The 21352-nt window shown below is 36.0% G+C and overlaps 1 protein-coding gene across 1 annotated transcript in view; it reads right to left on the reverse strand.

Annotated features, from left to right (window-relative positions):
* The window catches only part of LOC118266456 (bromodomain-containing protein 4), a 38675-nt gene that overhangs the window by 507 nt on the left and 16816 nt on the right, over positions 1–21352 (reverse strand). Inside the window, exon 2 of the mRNA XM_035579924.2 lies at positions 61–3569. Within this exon, the coding sequence (XP_035435817.2) occupies positions 61–3569 (3509 nt within the window). The remainder of the gene's footprint in view (positions 1–60; positions 3570–21352) is intronic.

A 21352-nucleotide genomic window follows, 5' to 3' on the forward strand; every position in this document is an offset into this window, starting at 1 on the left:
TAACTTAATATTTTAACATTAATTGAATAAATAAGCATAAATTATTATCAATTTTCTTACCCAGTCACGAGCAAAACGACTGATTGCAAGTCAGTAGCGGTTTTCTTCTCAACTTCTAACCATTTCTCAAAGTTGTCCTTTGTAGGTCGCTTTAACAGTTCTTGTAAGCTCTCACCAGCGACGAATTTAATTCCTTTTAAGTTTTCTTCAGCTGATCGCTCTGCTCTGGAATGAGCTCCTAAAGCTTCAGTCTCAACAGGAGCCAAAACAACGACTGAGGTGACTTTTCTTCCTTTTAATACGTCTGGAAGCGGGAATTGATTGCCGCTTACTTTTAAAGGTAAGTATCTGTTATATCTTTTGTCATTTAATGCTACAGGGTCGACTTGCGTGGCGTTTTCTTTAATATATTCCTTAGCTAATTGTTGTCCTTCAGGTGTGTCAGGATTAAAATGAACAACTTTCATTTCAACGGCTTGATCTTTTGAAGGAGGAGCAACGTAACTGGCAACGTTTTCTGATGCAGCAAATTCCTGGTCATCGTCAATGTCCTCATCAATTCTAGATTGAATAGAATCTCCGTTAGGCTTTACATATACGGGTCTATTTTCACTAGAAGCAATCTGTTGAGCTCCACCAGCACTGAAGAAGTTGGCCAACTGATCTGGTGGCAGAGAATCTAAAGACGTGTCTCCTACTTTATCGTAATCCAAAACACTGATGTCAGCATTATCTAAAATGCCTGAAGACAAGAGTTGTTGACGAAGGTCATCTGGCACTTCATCAGGAAGCTCAATGGCTGGCTTGTTCTTTTTCTCTTCCTTTTTAGTTTCTGGTGCAGAAGTAACTGAGTTTTGTGTTGATGATACATATTTGGTTGTAGTCGGTTTAATTTCAACTGTCCTAGAAGTTGACTGATAGTAGGGTGGAGAAGCTGTGCTGGTGGCGAATGAAGGTTGAGGTCGGGCTCTCTCTTGTATGTACTGGGTTCTTGGGGACGTAGCCTGAACTTGCTGCTGGTAAACGCTCTGGTATTGGTGCTGTTGTTGCTGTTGCTGGGTTTGCAATAGTTGCGCCTGCAGACGTTGAATTTCTTCTTGTTGCTTTTGAACATTGTGAGCTAATTGCAACCTAACTTGTTCCTGTTCAGCATCCAATCGTTGTTGTTCCTGTTGCAATTGCTGTTGATGTTGACGTTGTAATTGTTCCTGTTGTGCGCGCTGTTGTTGTTCTTGTTGTTGACGCTGTTGTTGTTCATGTTGTTGACGCTGTTGTTGTTGCTGTTGTTGACGCTGTTGCTGTTCCTGTTGTTGGCGCTGCTGTTGTTCGTGTTGGTGACGTTGTTGCTGTTCGTGTTGGTGACGTTGTTGTTGTTGTAGTTGATGGTACTGTTGTTGTTGACTAGGTGTTGGAGTAGGTTGACTAGGGCCAGGTTCTCCGAGGCCATTGAATGGTTGAGATGTAGGTCCGTTAACTGTTATATGCTGCTCATATTTCGAAATAGCGGGAACCAATTCACCACCATTTGGTACTAGAGAGCCAACATTTTGTTGATGTTCAATATTTGCTTTGTGGTTAAAAGGTCTTTCTGATGGTGAGCCTTGGTGGAAGACATCGGGAGTTGGTGATGGTTGGGGATGGAAGTTGTATAAAGGAGCAGAAGAAGGTGAAGGTACGAACTGATTTTGAGGTAAAGGAGATGGGGAGGGAGAAATGGGACCAGGGAATGAATGCTGTTGTTGGAAAGGAATTTGGGGTGATGGTCTAGGGAGGCCTTGGGGTCCTTGGTGGAAACTGAACTGCTGTTGAGGTTGAGGCTGGTGGAAAGGAGGGCGATTATTTTCAATGAGTGGTGGGGAAGGTTTCAAATTAAAGAATGGAGAAGCGCTCGGGTTTATGGAGATAGATGGTTTGTTGTGAAGAGAGTCAGTGAATTGAGGAGCTGGTCTTTGTTGGGGGAGCTGTTGGTTTAGTGGAACAATTGGTGGACGACGGTGTTCTTGGAATTGAGCTGGAGTTGGGCTAGGACTAGGGTGAGAAAGAGGGCCAAATGATTGCTGGGGCCTGTTGGGCAGTTGTTGTTGTTTTGGTGGATCTACTTGATCGGTAGTGATAGTGTGATAATTTTCTTGCAAGTATTTAGGATCATCGAAATAGTTCTTTGGTTGGGATGGGAAAGGCCTTTGGGGTCCTGAATGGAAGCTGGTTCTTGGAGGTCCGTTGAAAGGTGGTCTCGAAGCAAAAGAAGGATTAACACGTGAGTGGAAACTAGGTCCGTTGCTTGGTCTAGGGAAAGAAGGAGTCGGGAAGGCAGTCACTGGGCTTTGAGCAGTTGGACTAGCAAAGTGTGGGACAATGGGGCCATTTGAGAAAGCTGCGTTAAAAATGGGAGTGGGTCCAAATGGGATACGGGGTGTTTGTGGTGGTTGTTGTGGCGGTTGGTGTGGCTGAGGTCTGAAAGGAGATACTGATGGGCCCTGTCTCGGCAGCTGCTGTTCATTTGGAATATGTTGAGGTTGGAACTGGATACGACTTTGAGCCTGTTGGGGTCCAGATCTAAAGTATTGTGATTGCGATTGGTGTTGAACAAAAGTTGGTCTGGTACTGGATTCAATGAATTGTGGGTTCTGTGACACTGAACGTTCAAGTTGGATTTGACTTTTGTGGATTTGATGATTATGAAGGCTCTGTTGAGTGGGTTGGGGAGGAGAGTTAGGGAATGCTATAGCTGGCTTAGGTGCAGTTTCTTCATGGTGCTCAGAATGGCTGCTGCTCTCACGTCTGTCGCTGTAATGGCGACCTTCATTACCAAAAGTTACTTTAACACTGCTGTCGCTGTGGTAAACCTCAGATTCAGGTTTGATTATAGCTCTCAAAGTAGTTGTCTTTGGAGGAAGGTAAGGTTCAGGAGTTACAGTTACGTATTCATCTTCGTGTTCATGGTGTTCGTCTTCATCGTTGGTTGGAGGAGTGATAGCAGGAACTGGCTTCTCATAGATTACCTTGTCCTTTGAATGAGGGTCTTTGCTGTATTTTACGTAGAAAACATGCACAGGTTCCTTCTTTTTCTTTTGTGGTGGTGGTGGAGGAGGTGCTGGCAGAGATTCGTTTGACTCTTTGATAATGATTTCAATGATCGGTTCTGGTTCTTCGTAATAATGAGGATGATGGCTATACAGAGGAGCAGTCGGTAAAGTTCCAAATGGAGGTCCGTAGCTTTCACCAGATTGGTCTACGTTTAGAATTTTAGATTGAGCATAGATTTCGTTTTTGTTGACAACCGTTTCTTCTGCGTTTTCTTGGGTAGGGTCATACAGAGGGTCCTTCTGCGAATACTGCACGACTGGTTCCATCTGAACAGCGTATGGTGGCAGCTTTCCTTTGGCAGAGCCATGAGAAACACGACGATTGTTGTTTAGTGCTCGGTAATGTTGAACTCTTGAGTGTGGAAGTACGAGGGAGTATTGTAAATTTTCATGTGTTCGTATGCTATCTAATTGTCGTTTCGGTTTCGCTTTTGCCGTCGTATTTTTCGCCAATGCTATGCTGAGCACAGCCAAGGCTGTGACCTGAAACAAGGGAAATGTAAAATTAATCGATTTGTAATCGGATATTTTATATCGAGTCAGATTTTTTGGTTGGGCAACTTTGCTACTTACTGTCAATGGAACTTGACAGTAGTAGTAGTAAAATCTAAAACAGTGGGTGTAATGGGCAAATCAGCATGAGATTGGATTATACGAAAAACTTACAGAGGCTTTCAAAATTTTATTTTAATGAATGCCCATTTTAATGTCCAATTTTTTGTAGTAAGAAAATATTTATAGTATAAAATAACATTCATGAGGGATTTCACAGAGTAGAATACATAATTCGTATAAGTGGGAAATCATTTTTCTATTTACTGTTCGACAATTTATAAACCGATATTAAATATCTAAAGATTGTTGTTTATTCATTAGTTCACTAGTTTGATTGATGTATTATAAATTTTATTGCCCATTTACTTACACACTTATTAGTAAAATTAACGTCAATTTGGGCACATTAGATGTTATTGCTCATTTCCTTATAGAAAGTAAAAGCTATTGATGGAGTACCTACATGGTACCGAGTAATAATTATGTAAATTTTTACAAGATGGTTTGCAAATAAAATGTGGGTGGTACGAAAGTTAATGGTTCTTATTAACGTAACTATGTATCTAAACAACACTTAAGTCCTACCTACAATAGGTAAGTACGCGTTTTATTTTTTATGGAATAGATAGTGAGCAAAGCAGCAAACGGGTCATCTGATGGTAAGCGATCAGCGCCGCCCATGGACACCCGCAACACCAGAGGAGTCACAGGCGCGTTGCCGGCCTTTTAAAAAGGAATACGCTCTTTTCTTATGTTTGCTGATATGCTAGGCATATATATTCTGGACATTACTTAAAGTATGGTTGATTTTCCAAAACATACACTAAAATACGAATTGATATGAATAAGATTATGGTACTTTGTCGTGCTGGATTCGTCAGCACTCAAATTCACTTTTTAAAGCTAGTTGTCCTAAACGTTTAACTCTCCTCTAGTTATATGGAAGTATGACAAAAAATTGTTTCTCTAATTAATTAACGTTTTTTATTAGTATTACCTACTGATAAGTAGTTAGATATTGTTCATATTTTGGCTGCGTGCTTAAATTTACGTTCCATAAATACGTAGCAAATGTTACTTAATGCCTAAGCTATTAACTATGCTATAAACTTACTAATCAACAACCTATCTATCTCTATATGTATATAAAAATCAATTGAAAACAAACAACTAAGCAATCTATCTATCTCTATCTCTATTTCTATATTTCTATTTATTAGGGCATAAATGAACACGCAAGTTTTAATCACTTTAAATATTATTTATTTAGATAATTGTACACAACAATTTATACGCGGCTAACGACACCGGTTGTCATTTGTCACTACTCACACACATACATCCACCTAACACCGATACAATACATCTGTATGCGCAGACATAAGCTCACAGATCTTCGTACACCTCAATACTATTCTATTCTATTCTATATTCTATTCAATTGCTGTTCGTTAGTCTCACTAAAACTCGAGAACGGTTGCACCGAGATGGCAAATTTTGTCCTGTGAAGGTTTAAAAGGTGAGAAAAAAATGTTTAAGACGGTACGAACTTTACCGGGTCAAGTAGTTTGCAATAAATACCTACATAACGTAAAAAAAATACGTTGATGTTTAAGCCTTCATAAATACATATATAGCCAACATCTTATTTACACAGAAAACACCTGTTTTCCACATACTTATCATTCTAACAATTACATACCTGTGCCTACTTTAAAAACTTAACCTTTTTGACCCCACGACACCTATCAAATACCGAATTAATATCAATATTTTCCCAATATTATATATTATTCAAAATATTTGTCAAGAAAGCAACACATAATGTTTGAGACACGTCATTATGACGAGGAAGATATGAGCAAACACACGAGGCAGGCACATAACGACGGAGAAAGTGCTGCCATGTGAAAAGGCTCGAGTTTGCCCACTTTGGGACCGTCGGCGACGTCTGCGCAGACTCAGACGTTCGTACGGAAGCGTTTATTGATGTATAATGTAGTTTGTGCAATGGAAATTATAATAATTGAATGTTTTAGTGTTTTGTAATGATTTATGGCTATGGTTGATGGTAAACTGGTCCTCTTCAAAAGTCTTTGGAGTATACTTATGTTCAGCTGTGGATGTGACTGATATAATGATGCATGATATAGGTACCGGTATATTTTGTTAAAGTGCTGATTGTGAAAATAAATATACGTATGTGTATATCTGTAAATTCCAAATCTAGATTAAAAGAATAATTGAAATAATTTTGCACAACAAAAATACGATTTAGGTATTATAAGTAGGTAGTTGTTCTCCCGCGCAATCCACCCGCTCGTCGCTTACTCTTGCGCCGGTAGTAGCAAGGAAATTTTGGTGGGCTGACCCGTCAGTCGGCATTCCAATAAAAATAAAAGTATACCACAGAAAGCATCCACTCTTGACTTCGACACTCCCTTCGACAGAACTTCCAAATTTATTGTCAGAATCATAAATATTTTTGTTTTTTATTAGTGTGTGTAGGATTATCTAAATTGTGTACCCACTAAGGCAAATAATTCAAAGCATATTGGGCATGTTGAGTCATAAACAAAAAAAAAATAGTGATCTGTCTCATACATTAATTTTGTTATCTTCATAAACAACAAACAGCCGAACGAAAAAACTAATTTCTTACCTACTTATTTCAATTTGCATTATTTTATTCTCAATAATAAATCGTACATACATACATACATAACCTCACGCCTGTCTCCCATGGGGGTAGGCAGAGACAATGGAACGCCAATTGCCAAGGTTCTTACACACTTCTTTCGCTTCATCAACAGTCATCAGTCTTTTCATGCATGCTCGTCGGTTAAAGGTAGGTTAATGAATCACATTTCAGTAAAATACTCGTATCATGAAATAGTGTAAATATTTGGTTTTGTAAGACTATTGCATGATATTTGTTTTACACTTAGTGAGTTGCATCTCTAGTGCACACTTGTTTAAAAAATAACGTTCTTAATATACATATATTGCACAATGCACTTGTGAACTTGCAACACAGAATTTCTGCACAGTATTGCCACATTTAAAAAGTAAAAGTTACCAATTTGGTTTTAGCCCGCGGTCATCTTAAAACCGTATCTGGAATAATATAATGAGTGTGACTTGATATAAAATTTCTTAAGGCGTAGCCAGAGAAAATTCTTGCAAAATTAAGTGAATTCTTGCATAAAAACTGTGTCAGTTTTATAATTACCAAAATGTCCTTTAAATTTTAATTTCGTAAATACACCCTACACTACATACCAAATTAATAAAAATTATTATAAAATTCTTGAACTTTATAATAAAACAATAAGGTTGATTTAACCCTTAAATCATCTAGCTAGGCTCTGCGACGTCGCTGCGTCTGCGCATGCTGCTCATGATGAAGAGTAATTTTATGATTTGAAACTAGTAGAACTTTTCTCCATTAATTTACGTGTGCAAACCGTATTTTTTAGTTAGTTTATCTAAAAATATGTCAATAGAGATAGGTACTTAGTAACTGTGATGTTGTGTTTTCTATGTAGCTATAGGTACACATCAGCTTTCAATTAGCATACACACGACCTATGTACATAAAATAGTTATACAATTTGTATGTAACTGCCAACCTGTCAATACGAGTTACATGCGAATATGATGTTTGAAAGGCTTCGATGTAGGTATGTATGTATGACTCGCAGGTTTTTATCGGAGTAAGGTACCCACCTGTTAGAGACATTAGAAAATGATTTGGTTACAATGTACCTACCTGCATAGGCATGAATATGAATGTACACAGATAGAGATTGTAGTTTGTGAGCTAAGTGAAAATTCAGTAGTGGATAGAAGTGCTTTAATGATGGTGTTGATTTTCTGCTAGCATTGGAATTGAGCAAATATTTATTTTTGTATCTAGAATAGGTACATTTTTCCATTAAATAGGTCTACGTAAAAGATGCTGGTCCCTTCCAACCGGCCAACCTGAAAATCATTGGGAAGTCCTAGGTATGTTGCAAGACCCAATGCCTCTTTTAGGTGCAAATGGTGGCCACCGGGGAGGTTTTAGTAAGGTTAAAATCCCCCACTCCCTAGTTTTTCCCCAAAAAGCTAGGCGCCTTTTGAAGGTTTTCCCCCGTCAACAAAAAAAAGAAGTACCTATGTTGCAGTGGATGTTGTGTGGCTGATATGATGTTAATTAGAGCGATCTTTAGCTTTTAGGTAATTCGCTAGATGGTAAACGATGAACTAAACGACCAATACCATACCAATTCGTAGTAGGTAGCTATAGGTATGTTAAGCAATGTTTCAGACAATACCTACATAAATAGTACATAAACAAACATAGGCAAGGAAAGTGCTAAGTTTCACCGTTCCTTTGTATGTAATTGCCGTGTTTAACCTTAACGTCTGCGGTGCGTTTGCGCAACGATTCTGACCATTCTCTCGTTTTGCATCACTTTTGCTATATTATTTTAATATTTTCCTATACCGATGTATCATTAGCACCTTGTATTGCGCCAGAGTTTGCAAAACTAAGCTTTGGAATGGCGAATGTGTATTTTATTGTTTTTATTTGTTTTTGTAAGGCAATTTGAATTAATTCACAATGGTTTTTATTTTGTCAATAAATGTTTAATTGATGAAATATGGTTCTTTAAACTTAAAGGCGTTTGATTTTTACACTAATGTTATAAATGTGAAATTTTGTTTGTTTGAATGTTTGTCCGTCAATCACGCTGAAACTACTGAACGGATATAGACAGGGTATGAGCTGACTTGACTATTAGATCTCTTAATCCGCTGAAGTATACATAAAATATACATAATTATTATAGTACCATTTGGTCAAGACCCTCCCTTAGCACCATTAAAATATCTACTACTAAGAAATATAATTCTGATAGACTAATACGACTTGGTATATAGCAAGTCATTTAAAGGGCGGATTGCTCCGTCGTATAATCCAACAAATCCTCATAGATTTATAACCACAACTGTGTGGTTTAACTGTGTAGTTATTAGTGGTCTTAAATCATAGTTATCTTCGTCTAACCATAGTTACTTTCGAATTTGAAAAGGTCTGTCATATTTTGCCCGGCACAACTACAGGCCAGGACTGCAGATTCTAGTGGTGATAGTTTATAGCTGACAATGTGGTAAGTACTAAACAATAAAATGGGATTTCGTTGGCATTAATAAGTTATTCATATTTTATTTACTTTAGATACAAGTAACATAATTCAAACATTTTTAATTAATATTTCAAGTTTACTTAAACGGTGTAACTCCAAAATAAAAGAGCCTAAACCGCCAGATTCCAGGACCAAACCTCCCTTTTTTTAAGGTGAGAAAATCATCCAATGACATCTCGCGCCTTCAGCGAGGCGAGAAGGAGTGTCAGACTTACTGACTAAAAACCACCCCGTTCCTACTCCTGCTTTTCGACCTGGAGCCCCGGTAAACCCGCTAGGTAGTCCACATCTCCGGACCAAATCTCCCTATAAGTAAGAAACCTTTCCAGCATCGAAATGACTTCAACATCATTACATCATTAGCTCGCTGCCCGCTTCAAATCTACTTCATATTAGAGCACAGTCATTAGGTTGCATGGTGCACACGTAATAAGTAACTGGCCGGTAATAAAGTGCTTCGTAAATGACGCGGCATTTTACTAATGTACCTATGTATGTTGTTAAGAGAGCCTGGGGTCATCATTTAATAGCTACCAAGCTAACTTGGTAGCTTAGTTCTAAAGATGAGAATAAATTCTGCTGACTAATTTTATTATTAAGAAATGGTAGGTGGATTTTTCAGTGTCCACACTCGTAGTAGGTCACATATTTATAACAATTCATTGGTCGAAAGGTTTTGAATACTAAATTCTTATTAAGAGGATGGTGTTTGATTAGAACTAAAGCTAAGTTCACAGTCTATTAAAATATGTCTACGTCTATGTAATAATCATATTATTTACCGCTGAAAAGCGTACGTATTGCAAGCTACTTTCTGTCTTGAAAATTTAAAATGAAATATTATTTAAATCCATCATTAGAAAGGGTCACTTTCCTATCTTAATTCCAAAATTCCTTTAGCCGCAACATAATGGCATCAGTATAAAATTTGTACGGATTTTTTCATTTTAGTCACAGTCCATTTATTTGATTCGCAATTTAATATTATAGTCCCAGTGCTACAGGTTAGAGGTTAATGGATTATTGCCATTCATTTACTTCGGAATGTGCGTACGAGTACACTTCGTATCAATTCGTTTCGCCATAAGTTTTCTAATGGTGAAAATAATGGGATAGGTACTTTCCAAATATATTATTTGTGAACTTTTTCTTTTTATGTAAGACGTTGTGGAGTGTTTAGGGAGAAAGGAAGATGTTACATTGTGTTTGTCAGATTTTTTTATATATCAATTGATAGCTTAAAATACAGTATTACTGGTTCATAGCAATAGTGCACATAAAACTTAGCTTCTTATCACTCTGAAATTGCGGACTATCTGATGGGTTACCGGTGCTCCGGCATGAAGAGCAGAAGTAGGAACGTGGTGGTTGTTAGTCAGTTAGTCATTGGATGATCATTCTCACCTCAAAAAAGCTTCTTTCGTTAATAAATTTGAGGACGAGTAATCTTTTTAAACGTTTGTTATGTTATGACTCCCATTTACTGTGTGTACCTATCTACTGACATTCTCAAAGTACAATAGCAGATATTAAGAATTTCAAAACCGATAATCTCACCTTGATAGGGTATTATAACTTAAGCTTGTAAGCACTTGACCAACCAGACTATTAATCTAGACACAAGACATTAAAATTAACATTAAATATTAAAAATAATTTAATCACTTAAGTAACAATTTTAAAATCAAAAGTAGAACTTTCGTCACATCTATTTCTTGACCTCGATCATCCCACAGAAGCTAAAGCAAATAAAATTACGATGCGCATACGCATTGCGTAACATTATATTATCTGTGCAAACTCTTGAAATTGAAAGGTGTCCGCCATCTTGGAAACATGAACAGTCACTTGTTTGTGATGAAACTTATTTCAGTACATATGTTTATATGTAAGATTTTATTGTATAGTCTTTCCCAATATTTGTAAATATTGCTGTAATAATTATTTAGTATTCATCTTTATTCATTTTAATTTAATTATTGTTATTTTGAAGCTGTTTAGCTGAGTTTGTAATCATTGCTCAATTTTGAGTGAAATATGTTGAGAAGAATTTAATACGTTATAATTAAACAATATTTACTGTAACTTGAAACTAAGAGTTATTAAAAAATATACAAATCTGAACACATTAGGTACAACAGTCATCAGGTATTTCCAGAATTTTCCAGTTTTTACGTAGCTCGTTGCAAAATCAATCTTATTTCTTAGATAACACGATACGGATCAATCAATAATTTCTTACCACTGAACCATAATTATAAATGTTCCATATTTCCTCAACACAATCTGTCACTGGTCTGACAAATGATATCAAGGCTGTTTTCCTTAACAGCATCATAATGTAACCATCATTACACTATAATAGCTTCCTAGTCCACCACTAATAGTAGCCGATATTCTGTTCTTCGCCTAACACACGCACGCCAAAATACCCATTAGTACAATGGATTATCGGCTTTATCCCAAAATAATAGAGTAGAAAATGAATTAAAGAGTTTAGTATAGGTTCATCTGCTGGAGGATTTAAGGACTATCCCAATCTACCAAATTAGTACAAGGGATTTTTATCTTTATCTCAAAACGGTAGAGTAGTCAATTAATTAAAGAATTGAGTGTAGGTTGATCTGCTGGAGGATTTAAGGTGCGTTTGCCAATCTACCAAATTAGTACAAGGGATTTTTATCTTTATCTCAAAACGGTAGAGTAGAAAATTAATTAAAGAGTTTAGTGTAGGTTGATCTGCTGGAGGATTTAAGGTGCGTTTGCACTTGCGTGTAAAACGTACCACGTACGTGTTTCATTACGTCGCGGCTTTTTAGCTCGCTAACTTTTGTGGCTTCTGGATAATATGGCAAATATGAGATATAAAATGATGTGGTTTTTATTCTAGAAAGGAATAGGCAGAAGTGTACTCATTAGATATTATAACATTCATTTTCGCCAGTTATGAATTATAATTTTCGATATATTCGTTTTATTTAATGCCCCGGTAATCTAGCTCGAATTAGTCCAAGGTACCTACGCGACTAATAAGGCATCATAGATAAGATTTTTCAAAAGATTCTTCATTACGGATAATTTCTGGGCCTTTTACGTACACTAAGCTTAGTTACTTAGTACGCAAATAGCCGCACTACTTATTTGCAACTCTGTAATCATTGTAGCTTCACTGGTTCTCTCGAAACCCCACATTTGTGGCAATTCGCGGGCCGTGGGAAAGGGAGGAGTGGGAATTGTGGGAAATATTGTGAACGGTAACTATCACAACATTCACAACTAGTTTACACGGGATAGGAGGGAAGCAGGTTAGTGCTTCGGTAGTAATTTGTAGTCACCTGGTGATTAACTCGTGTTGTTTGCAATTACTTGGTGATTAAATCGCGTTGTTTGCAGTTAATTGGTGATTAAGTCGTGTGATAATTACTGATGAAGGTGGTGAAGATATGCAAAGAAGTAGGAAATTAGATGCAAGTGTGTTGTCAATGATATGTTTGTAGGGAAGGATGCTTTAAGTTGATTGTGGCGACATCTGCGACTAAAACTCATGGGAATATTGGAAAAGTAGTTAAAGAAAACGTATTAGGTGACTGTTTAAAGTAAGTTTTGAGTACTACAACTCGTAATTAATTGCAATCAGAAGAATATAAAGACAGACTAACAATACAAAAACGCAAGTTCAAAATACAGAAGATTACGTAAAATTAATTACTCGACTAAATTTGTAAGAAGCCCAAAATTACATCGTTTGACTAAAGATCGGAATCTATCTTGAACAGATAATTATTTCAATGCTAATTAAGATGTTTATCGCTCAGTGTGAGATTTTGTTGCAAATAACTTAAAAACAAACGAAGTCGGCAATACAATGAAATTCTCGAGGAACTTGCTATAATGGCGTCGATTCATTGTCGTCAACTTGGCAGGTTCCTTTCTTTTTGTCAATTGTATCTTTGTAGCTATGTGGGCTACATGTGTAGTTCCGTTTGTTTTTAGTTAAAGAGTAGCTTCTGTCAGTGACTTCATTCGCATAAATTGTGATTCCCGTTCCTGTAGGCATTTAGGAAATCCTTTTAGTGCTCCCTACACTCTTTAACACATTATAGCCATGTATGGGGCCATGTCGGAAAACGCTGACCGACGCTAGTGGAGGAATCAACTTTTACAGTTTTTTGTTGGCAATGAAAGGCTAGAACATTCTTGCCAAATTTCAGATTCCTAGGTCCAGTAGTTTTGGCTGTATGCTGTCAGTTAGTCAGTCACTCAGTGACAGAAGAGTTTTAAATAGGTTTGTATACAGAAGATTAAAGTTGGGTAGTTTGAAAGTTTGGGTGTGTTCCCGTTTTAGGATAGAAACTGATTGATATCATGGAGTAATAATCAATGTGTTCATTATTAATGTATTGGACGGAAGATTAAGACTTAGGCTACTTAATCAAAAGAGGGTTAAGAATCAATACCATCCCCAAGCCCGAATAGGAATAAGTAGAAGAAAAAGGAGGTAAAAGAGAAGACTAAGAATAAAATGACTGTAATTTGGCCATTGTTAGTTAAACATCTGCAAAACTATTTAAATTAGCTTTTAGTTTAAAGAATGCATGCATTAGGAACCTATATAGAGGTGTTATAAAACAATCAGACCGGAAAAACGTGCCTTGTTTTGTTTTTAGTCTTACATCACAAAGCACAATGTATGCAGATTAGTATTCAGTGCAAACTTTTTGGAATTAACAAAAACTCTCTTCTTCGAGGTTTTGTATGTTTCATCATAATATAGGAACTGCCTAGTGCCTAATAATTCCCTAATGTTCAAAAATGTTTCTAATTGTTGACATTGTATTTTTTATTTTGTCCCATACTCTGGCAGGCAAGAGATTAGCCCTGGTTATTAAATAGGATTTATATCTTGGTACTTAGATCTAAGCTGGTTGGAAGTATGAAGTGATCTACAAATAACGTCTTTTTTTTTCAGGGGGAAAATCATCCAATGGTTTCTCTCGCCAGGGTAAGGTGAGAGGGAGTGTCAGACTCTTACTGACTAAAACCACCCCGTTCCTACTCCTGCTTGTCGAGCCGGAGCCCCGGTAAAACATATAGCGTCTACCTGCATCTTATTAGTTCGTCTATCTACCTAGTGGCTCAACGATCTACACTGTTAGCCGGTAACTAGTTAACTTTAAAATCCTTTCACAGAAAAAAGTAAATGTTATAAGTTTATAACCTTTTCACGTCAATTTTAAAAATGAATCAGATTGACTTTGAATACTTTCTATGGATAAGAAAGGTCAGTAATTCGGTGTCAATGCACCGCAGGCCGCAGCACCGTCTGCCGCGACGCGGGCACAAAGACCGCCTCGCACATAGTTCCATAGTTCCACTACTTTTGACTGTGGTCACGGTAATTTTAACGCCCACCTTTAGAGCGGTGTGAGCGATGAGCGAGGAGCGATTTAATATTTTTTTTTTTGGGATTATGGTAAAGACTATTAGGTAATGTGTCTATTTATAGGTATATTGTACTTATGTGATATTCAATTTGATTGATCCTCACTTGGCTCTTATTTACTAGTTAGTTTTGAGCCGTAATTGATGAAATGTTTTAATAGATCTGAATTAGTCGAGTTACTTAGTGAGTCTAGATACCTAATTGGCATTATTATGTTGTAGTAGTTGTTAGTTATCTCATACTCGTAGAGTATGTTGATTGTTGTCGCTATGTTAAAGATATAATAGCGAAAATAGAAACAGAAATATATCGGCCGAATTGAGAACCTCCTCCTTTTTAGGAAGTCGGTTAAGAACAAGAGCAAATAAAAGGTAACTTTAGTCAGAAACTTATATTATTTTTCTGGCATGTTATAAACAGTGCTAGTAGTATGACTTCATAAAATAAAAGCACATAAATCAATATTCGCACTCTATTAACGTACAAACCGCTGTATCCTTACAACTTGGCCAATAACAACGGGCTTCTCACATTAATTCATACATTATCTCCATCGCACAATGCTCTGAACGTTTTTAAATGAATTATAATCAAATCATAAGTCACGAAAATGAAAGTGAAGTTTGTAAACTTAGTGGTGATGGGGATTTTATAAAGATCTCATGGTTTGTCGTTGAATAAGTAAAGATAAATAAAAATTCACTTGTTTTTCTTTTTAATAGGACTATTGTAGGTATATGCTGCGGACTGCCTAGAGGGTTACCGGCGTTCCGATTCGAAAAGCAGGAGTAGGAACGTGGTGGTTTTTAGCCAGTAAGAGTCTGATACTGCCTCTCGCCTTGGCCAAGGCAGGAGACGACATGGAATGATATTGACCCCTCAAAAAAAATGTTTTGGTATATCCGAGTGGTTATTAGTACTACTGTTGGTTTTAGATTTGATATATTATTATAAGTCAGATAAATACCTATTGAAATGTATACCAGTTTCAACTAGGTACTAGATAGAAGTCTAGAATTGCTGTTTGGCTACAGCCAATAGTAATAGCGAATGCAAGCCTTCCTATAGAAATACTATTTGCAACTGATATCACGTGTGGTCCTATGTACCATGTAATGATGTTTGATAGTAGCAGTAGTCGTATGAAACGAATTCCGAACACAGCAGGCTCCCTTAAACATAATTAATTTAATTAGTCATCAATCAATCTCACACTGCATCCAGACCAGCACATCAACCTACTACTACAGCGTCAATAGAATTTCAACTTTAACCCAGAACATTAAAGTTGATAACAACAAAATACATTTACCGGAATAGTGTACATTGATCTGCTGGTTAAACCTTTTCCAATCCACATTCCTACATCAAACAATTGACCGTCATCACATCAGTCAGAACTGATACAATTTTACTGATGATTTTGACTGATGACTGACGTTGGATGAGAGTGACGTTTAAATGATGGCAAGACGTGTTAATTACAAGTTTGAGGATGACTGCGTCATCATTGTAATTAATGTTACGTTATTAGATATAGAAGCGTGATAATGTACACATGCATTCACGCTGAGAGGAGAGTCAGATGTGTATCTAATCTACCTTTAATAAAATTGTTAACTATGATACCTTTTCCTTTTGATTTACCTTTTTACGATGATGATGATGTATAGGTAATTGTTGGTACGAAAGGTGGCTTTTCAAATAGGTGAACAGTCCATTTTTACAATGTACAGTCAGTGTGAGAGAGCCATACTTCGGCACAAATGAAAACTGACACAGAAAACCGGCGTGAAACAACGCTTGCGTTGTGTGAGTGAACTTCCTGATCTTCCTAATTCCTCAACAACCCTTAAATTCCAAATCCCCAAAATGCCGTGCTGTAGTGTGCACCTCTGCCTATACATTCGGAGATAAAAAGGCGTGACGTTGCATATCTTCAATTGTTTATAATAACAATTGTGTGTAATATAAACATTGCGTAGGTTTCAGGAATAAGGAATTGATATGAGTTAAAGAAAACTATGTTATTATTATTTTTAATTGTTCTTTTAAATATTTCTTTGTCGGTTTATCTCCAGACTCATTCAAGTTAAACTTTTAATTGTAGGTAATACTTTGAAATATATCTTTTGTAATTATAACGTTGTATATCCAGGGAGGTAAACCAAACTCAACACCCACTTGTTAGTTATATTACTATCTCGATAATGAAGTATAATTATTGTCGCTGTTGCCCTGTAATTGGTCGGGACACCCAAGAATATAATAGAAAAACCGTATTACGAAATAAACCATTTTCTTTTTCGTCGTGAGTGCGTTTACAAGCATACAAGTTCACATACACATGACAACCAGACCCGACCCAACCATTTCTGGATCACACAAAGAGTTGCTACGTGCGGGTATCGAACCCGCTACCCGCTGCACGGCAGCCAGTTCACGTGTATAATATGCTTTTTATAGAATGTTTTAGGAATTGTGGAAGACCATTTCGGGCATTTAGAGCCACTGAAATCAATACAAACTGAAATCTCTACGCGGCATATCAACAGATCGTAGGTACAAGAAACTATCTGAATATCTTGTAGAAATAAAAACTGAGAAAACTTAACATAGTTAATAAATTAAAATCTTACGTCTAAACCATAAATTACGTTCGTAACCAATAATTATTAGTACATTAGCCACATCTCACTTTCTTCTTATTACGGCAATTAATTATAATCTATGACATCAGCCATTATTGTTCTCGTAACCATGTATCTCATTGTCATGGTCATGTTACGAGACAGTTTTGAATAAAATACATTTAAACTTGTAAGAGTAGAGACTCTTGTATGTCTATCTCTAGCTCATATAATAGGGGGTGGGCCTATTGCTATATACTAAGTAAAATTCCAGGTACACCGTGTTAGCTGCTATTTTTTTTCCAAAAACTTTAACTCAGTAATCCTTTGCCTAGCTCTGGAATCGAACCTGAGATTGACAGTCCAGGGTCAATGTTAGATAAGTTCGAAGGATTTCCTAAAAATTGAAGGAAATAATGTTTTGACTGGCTTGGGAATCGATCCCGAAATCTTTGCTGGGCGATCGCTCACTCAAGTATAAATGAGTATTATAACAATAACTGCAACTAAACATAATTTAGACACTATCTCATTGTCACATCCATTGCACCTTCACTTTGAATAAACGATCACATCATTAGAACAAAAAACGCAATGTATATTAAACATAGCGTTTTCTTCGAGAGTTACCAATCTCTTATAGCAACATCACTTTGTTACACACACAATTTACATACGTTACCAGAGCAAAAAAATACTGAATTTCAAATCGATGTTGCCAACAATAAAACATTTTATCTTCAATCGTGAGAATAAAAAAAAACAATAGATCCGATTACCTCACTTTTGGTCTACACTTTCATTTGAAATTATAGTCTGTATTACAGGGGAATAAGGTTGAAATTAGCCAATATAATTTTAATGGGATATTCTAATGAGAATATTATGGTAAACACATTTCTCTTATATCGGTGTTATGCAAATATATTGGAAGATTTCTCAAACCACAAAAAGTCTGCTAAAACATTAATTGGTAGATACGAGTATTACATAAAGCTGGGATTACTTGCAAATATCACACATAATATTATGTACATAAGTGCCTATTTGCTTAACACAATTTTAAGCTGTAGCGGAAGCATAAATCAATCCATTCTAATGCAGCAAAGTGTCATAGATTTTTATTTTTACTATTATCTCTTATTATATTGTTTTATCATGTTGCAACACAATTGGTTATTGGAAAATTGAAGAAGGTTTTTTTTGGTATAAGCCGTTAAACGAGCAAATGGATCACCTGATGATAAGCAATCACCGCAGCCCATGGACTATCAAAACACTAAAGGCAACGTACTTGTAACGCCTCTGGTGTTTCCAGCAGGTGTTCTATTTACGCGTAAAACAATACCATAAAAAACGCTAATAAATTCAAGTCTTAGAAACCGAATTCTTTATACTCTAATGTAACATTTATCTTATAATTTTTCAATTAATATCTACATAAACAAAAGCATAAAAAATCTAATCAGATATTCAACAAACAAACAAATCGACATTTATTGCACCTATTCATTGCTATTTGTAGCACTCTAGCGTCCATATTACACCTTAATATTTCAACCTGTTACCCTAACCTACTCTGAATAGCCAACAACAGGTCAACATATACCTTTCTTTCAAACTCCTTTATTGCAATTTCAACTTTATACACTTGATATAAAGTAGAGAATCCAGTAAAGTAGGTTGGTGTAGGTGGACATGACGTTTGTACGTGACCACGGTCCCAACACTAGGAGTCGTGCTTTGCATAGCAATCTGCAACTGATTAGCCATCATGACTTCTTTAACACGTTCCGCCATAATTTCGCCCATCACTCTTTAACTTTCTAGACTAGGAATTGACTTGTAATTTCGTTTTTCCCTTTGCTTTTCAAATTTTTATGGAAGTAGGACTTTTATATAGAGTTTATGGTTCAATATCGTTCGAATTAATTCTATTGTAACTGACCAAAGGACAGTTTTTAAACGGAGAAGTAATGTTAAAGAAATAATTACGGTGTGAAATTATTATTAATGATTTGCTCTCGTAGAAGCGATTTGTATGTTGAAGGACACATAAGACATTTTTTATATAAATATTACAATTAATAGGTACTGATTATGGAGAAAGATGCAAATTACAATAATGTTACGTCAAATATCCCAATTAAAAGTCTTCAATTCTGCCAGAAGTTATACTTCCACTCGGACAAAATCACTGGTAAAAGCTAGTCTTGTTATAAAGCAAGTGGGCGCAATGTTATGTTACAAATACAATAAAAACTTAACAAAGGTGTCGGAGTCAGTGGCGTATCAACGAAAACTATTCAAAGATCAAGTTCACGACACTTTCACCGGGCGCCATGTTTTATTTATCAATACGGAGCGATAATCAGCGCCTACGCATACACTGCGCGACACCGTGCGTCTGCGCAGTTGAATACATCCGCGTCAGGACTAGGTTACACTGATAGCGATGGAGAGATTTTATTTACCCGCTAATTATTGCGTAAATGAGGAAATGTCAGTTCTGCAGTCGTGTTGTTTGATTTGTTTGCGAAGCGACCTTTGGTGTCTTTTGCAGAATTATCCTTCACAAAAATACTTATACTAAGTAGTTAATTAGGTTTTGGATTTACTAAGAATTTATGATTAAATTGATATTATTGTATCTAAAAACGCAATGAGCAGAAGTTATTTCACCGCCTTCGTTTTCTAGGACCATTAAAATTCTTATGAGATTTCCTGAGGTTTGTATTGCATATAAATCGTAAAAGAAATCGCTAAAATACTATTAAGAAAAATTCAAATAAAAAGACCCAAAATGAAGCTCATCTTAAATCGCTTGCAGTAAGACCTCCTCCTACCACCAATTGTTCAGATCAGGTTCCGTAGAAGATAAATGATTGTTTAGACTCACTCTCGTTAGCTTTGACGGATCAATTTTACTCTCTACTAGACAGAAAGCTATAAAAAGAATTCAAATTTCATTTATTTAAATGAGAATTAGATATTTTTGAATGTAAAAGTTACAAAATATGGACTACTAGTTAGTCTCTTAAATTGTTTTGGCCACGTTTATGTTTCAAAGTATTTTAAATAATCGAGTTATTAGTCACATTTGGAAAATGCAGGTGCAAGATTAATTTTGGAAAGATGATTCGCGTTGTCTCTAGAGTGACGAGGCTCTATAATCTTCACTTTACCCATTATGGTATCTGTTAAACCATCAAAACTAATAATAGCTAAGATCACCATCAAGATCAGATTGCTGGTTAATGGAGCAGCAGGGCTGATGTCCTATCTGGAGTTGCGGATGACCTAACGAGTTACCGGGGCTCCGGCTAAAAGCAGAAATACGAACAGGGTGGTTTTTAGTCAGTAAGTGTCTGATACTCTCTGTTGCCTCACTCAGGGCGGGAGAAGTTATTTTATGTGTGGTTTTCCGCTGCAAAAAAGATCTCTTTAATAATACGCTATTGAGCTTGATTTTCAACTCTTTTGATCAAATACTTACTTGATCAAAGTTGAAGACAAAATGTATAAAAGTTATAAAATTCTAATCTGTTCTTAATTACAAAATATTATGAAATCGAAAACAAAACTTTCTATGAGGATGTAAACGAATTTCTTTAGTTTTGTACATAATTAATGATTTACATGTATTATATAAATTATTGCGGAAAACGAATATATACAATTGAATTAGAAAGTAAATGATATTAAGAAATTTCTTAGTTATTAATCGAGAATAAAATCGCGGAGGTTTCTACCAATCAGAAATATCCGCAACAGAACTTTAATTACATGTTAATTTAGAATAAAAATTGGTTTGGTTTGATAACTCATTTAATTTTCTTAAAGTTTCTTATTTAATTTACTTGGAGTTAAACTGTTACTAAGAAAAGTCCGCAGAAGTGATATTAAACAAAAAAATTTCAAATAAAAAAAGTCAAATAGAACAATAGTTTATCCTTCCATACCAAACCTAACCTGTTAATATATAGTAATTTTGTAATAAGTTACAGCTTATACAAGCGATAAGTTACACAGCTTATTAGCTAAGGCTTCTGTGTAATAGTATTAGCTAAGGCTAATAAGCTGTTACGCAGATTTGAGAACAAAACACAATAAGCGAAAGATCGCTTATTTATTCATAAGAATGAAAACACCCATTACCCACCGTACTCAGGATCATCTAATGGTTACTTAAGCCAGTCCTTAGCAATTGTTTTTAGCACAAAATCGTTACTAAGAAATAGTTTAAGTAATCATTAAATGTCTCTTAATACGACAGTAAGTAACCTAACCATTCGTGGAATATACAATATTATTAAACGCTGTATCATCCCTCAATATCGATAAACCACGAAACCGTTAGATTTCAAGGCCACAGTAAATTACCGGAGCAGTAGGCCAATGCATTGTGTCGGTAACACGGTTGTCACAGTTCTACATAACGCC

The sequence above is a fragment of the Spodoptera frugiperda genome, chromosome 7, assembly GCF_023101765.2.
Source record: "Spodoptera frugiperda isolate SF20-4 chromosome 7, AGI-APGP_CSIRO_Sfru_2.0, whole genome shotgun sequence".
In the NCBI taxonomy this organism is placed as follows: Eukaryota; Metazoa; Arthropoda; class Insecta; order Lepidoptera; family Noctuidae; genus Spodoptera; species Spodoptera frugiperda.